This window comes from Echinococcus granulosus (genome assembly GCF_000524195.1).
Source record: "Echinococcus granulosus chromosome Unknown EG_S00133, whole genome shotgun sequence".
Lineage (NCBI taxonomy): Eukaryota > Metazoa > Platyhelminthes > Cestoda > Cyclophyllidea > Taeniidae > Echinococcus > Echinococcus granulosus.
The window spans coordinates 69,212-70,859 of record NW_020170513.1 but is presented as its reverse complement, the minus strand read 5'-3'; the positions used below and the strand labels follow the sequence as shown (position 1 = coordinate 70,859).

General features: G+C 45.0%; 1 protein-coding gene across 1 annotated transcript in view; it reads left to right on the top strand. All coding sequences in view use genetic code 11, as the record gives it.

Annotated features, from left to right (window-relative positions):
- Positions 1-389, top strand: part of EGR_09130 (Multidrug resistance protein 3) — a gene marked incomplete at both ends in the record, with an annotated part of 6,362 nt that extends 5,973 nt beyond the window's left edge. The window contains one exon of the mRNA XM_024498379.1: positions 155-389. Coding sequence (XP_024347201.1) covers positions 155-389 — 235 coding nt within the window. The remainder of the gene's footprint in view (positions 1-154) is intronic.
- Between the last annotated feature and the right edge of the window lie 1,259 nt (positions 390-1,648).

Sequence of the window (1,648 nt, the reverse complement as noted above, 5' to 3'; positions counted from 1 at the left end):
TGTTCCTCTACACATTAGCCTTCTAATACCCCTAGTTGAAACGCTTTCGGTGTGGTCTGGGACACTGCATTGCCGGTTGCCCGCTTTTGTCTCGTAGAAGGTCAATCAGTTTCTATTAGAGTCGCAAATGTTGTCAATGACTGAATTTGTGAAGTCTCCAAGAGTTGAGGCCTTTCGGAGGTAACGGAACTACTGCTGTTGGTATATTCCAGCGTCCTTCATACCCTGTCAAAAATATGACAGCTTTCGCTGGAGAATCGGGTCACCATGAACTACATTACCCTCTGGTGTTCAACCCATCTTCTCGCTTCTTTATGCTGATAAGCAGTGCAGCAGGACCTCCGTTGGAAGCTCAAAGCTCCCTTTTCTTGGAGCCGCCCAAGAAGTAGTGAAGATGTCTATGACATTGCTTTCAGTGGAAGTGCCGTACGCGACCCGCTTGACTCAGCCCAATGACATTTGTTTTTCAATCGACGTATTTGTGATGGACAGCAGCCCTTCCTTATAGAGACCTCGTGACAAAAAAGCCCTTAGGGATGCATGAGACTACCCCCGAGTTGTTGACAAGGTCTCAACATTCCCACCGGAAATGCAAGGAGGTCATGCCACAAATGTGACATTACAGCAAAGTTGCTTTTTTTCGCCACAAATCAACATGACAGATGCGTGCGTATGGGACAGACAACGGTGTCACCGCCATGCCGATGGCTCAGGTCACTGCATGATAAAACATCTACATCGTCTCTCTCACCCAAACGTTTCCGCAATACGCCATTTTGCGCAGCAAAAACACCTCCCACTGTCATTTATTACTCAATGTTATAAATTGTGTGATTATTTTTATCATCGAAATGTGACTTGTGTACAAGAGTCCCCTTCTGTGGGGTGTGAAGTGTCGTCCTGTGAGACGGTGCAGTCGAGCAGTCAAAGCACAAACACTTCATTCATGAGGGAAAGAAGAAAGAGACGAATGATTCACAATCAGTCACAAGCCAGACTGCCAAGTACAGCGCTAGATTTGAAGTTGCTTGGCAAAAATGCGAAAGCTTGCTCAATCGAGGCACTTTGAGGTGAGAAAAGAAGACCACCTGTCAATCAGTAGGTGAGTAAGCAGGTTGACAACTTCACCCATAAGGCACCTCATGGAAGCGGAGAATGCAGATGGTTGTTGCTGTAATGCTGTGGTAGTTCATCCAAGCCTGCATTCAATCAAGCGGACATTTAAATCCCCGTGGATTGCACTTCCACTCAGTGGCATGACATGCCACTGCTGATAACGTGCCGGGAGGCTTTGAAGACTACAGAAGATTATGTTTACTTGAACCAGCAGCTGCCTTTTATCTGTTACTGATGCGACTGAGTACTCCTAATTCGTTAGTCCATCTACTCATCCATCGAGTCCGAATCCAACCAACAATCTATCCATCCAGCCATACATCCCTTAGCCATTCATCAGCCCATCTATTCTGTATCTCTCCTTTCATTTACCTATCCTGAACCCATCCGATAATCAGTCCCGTATCCACACACACATTTATCCATCCAGCATCCATCAATTTCGTACACAACCATTCTTCCCTTTATGCAAAAAATTGCAAAAATTAATAAGATATGTGACAATTCAAATTTCATGATAAATTTGAAAGCT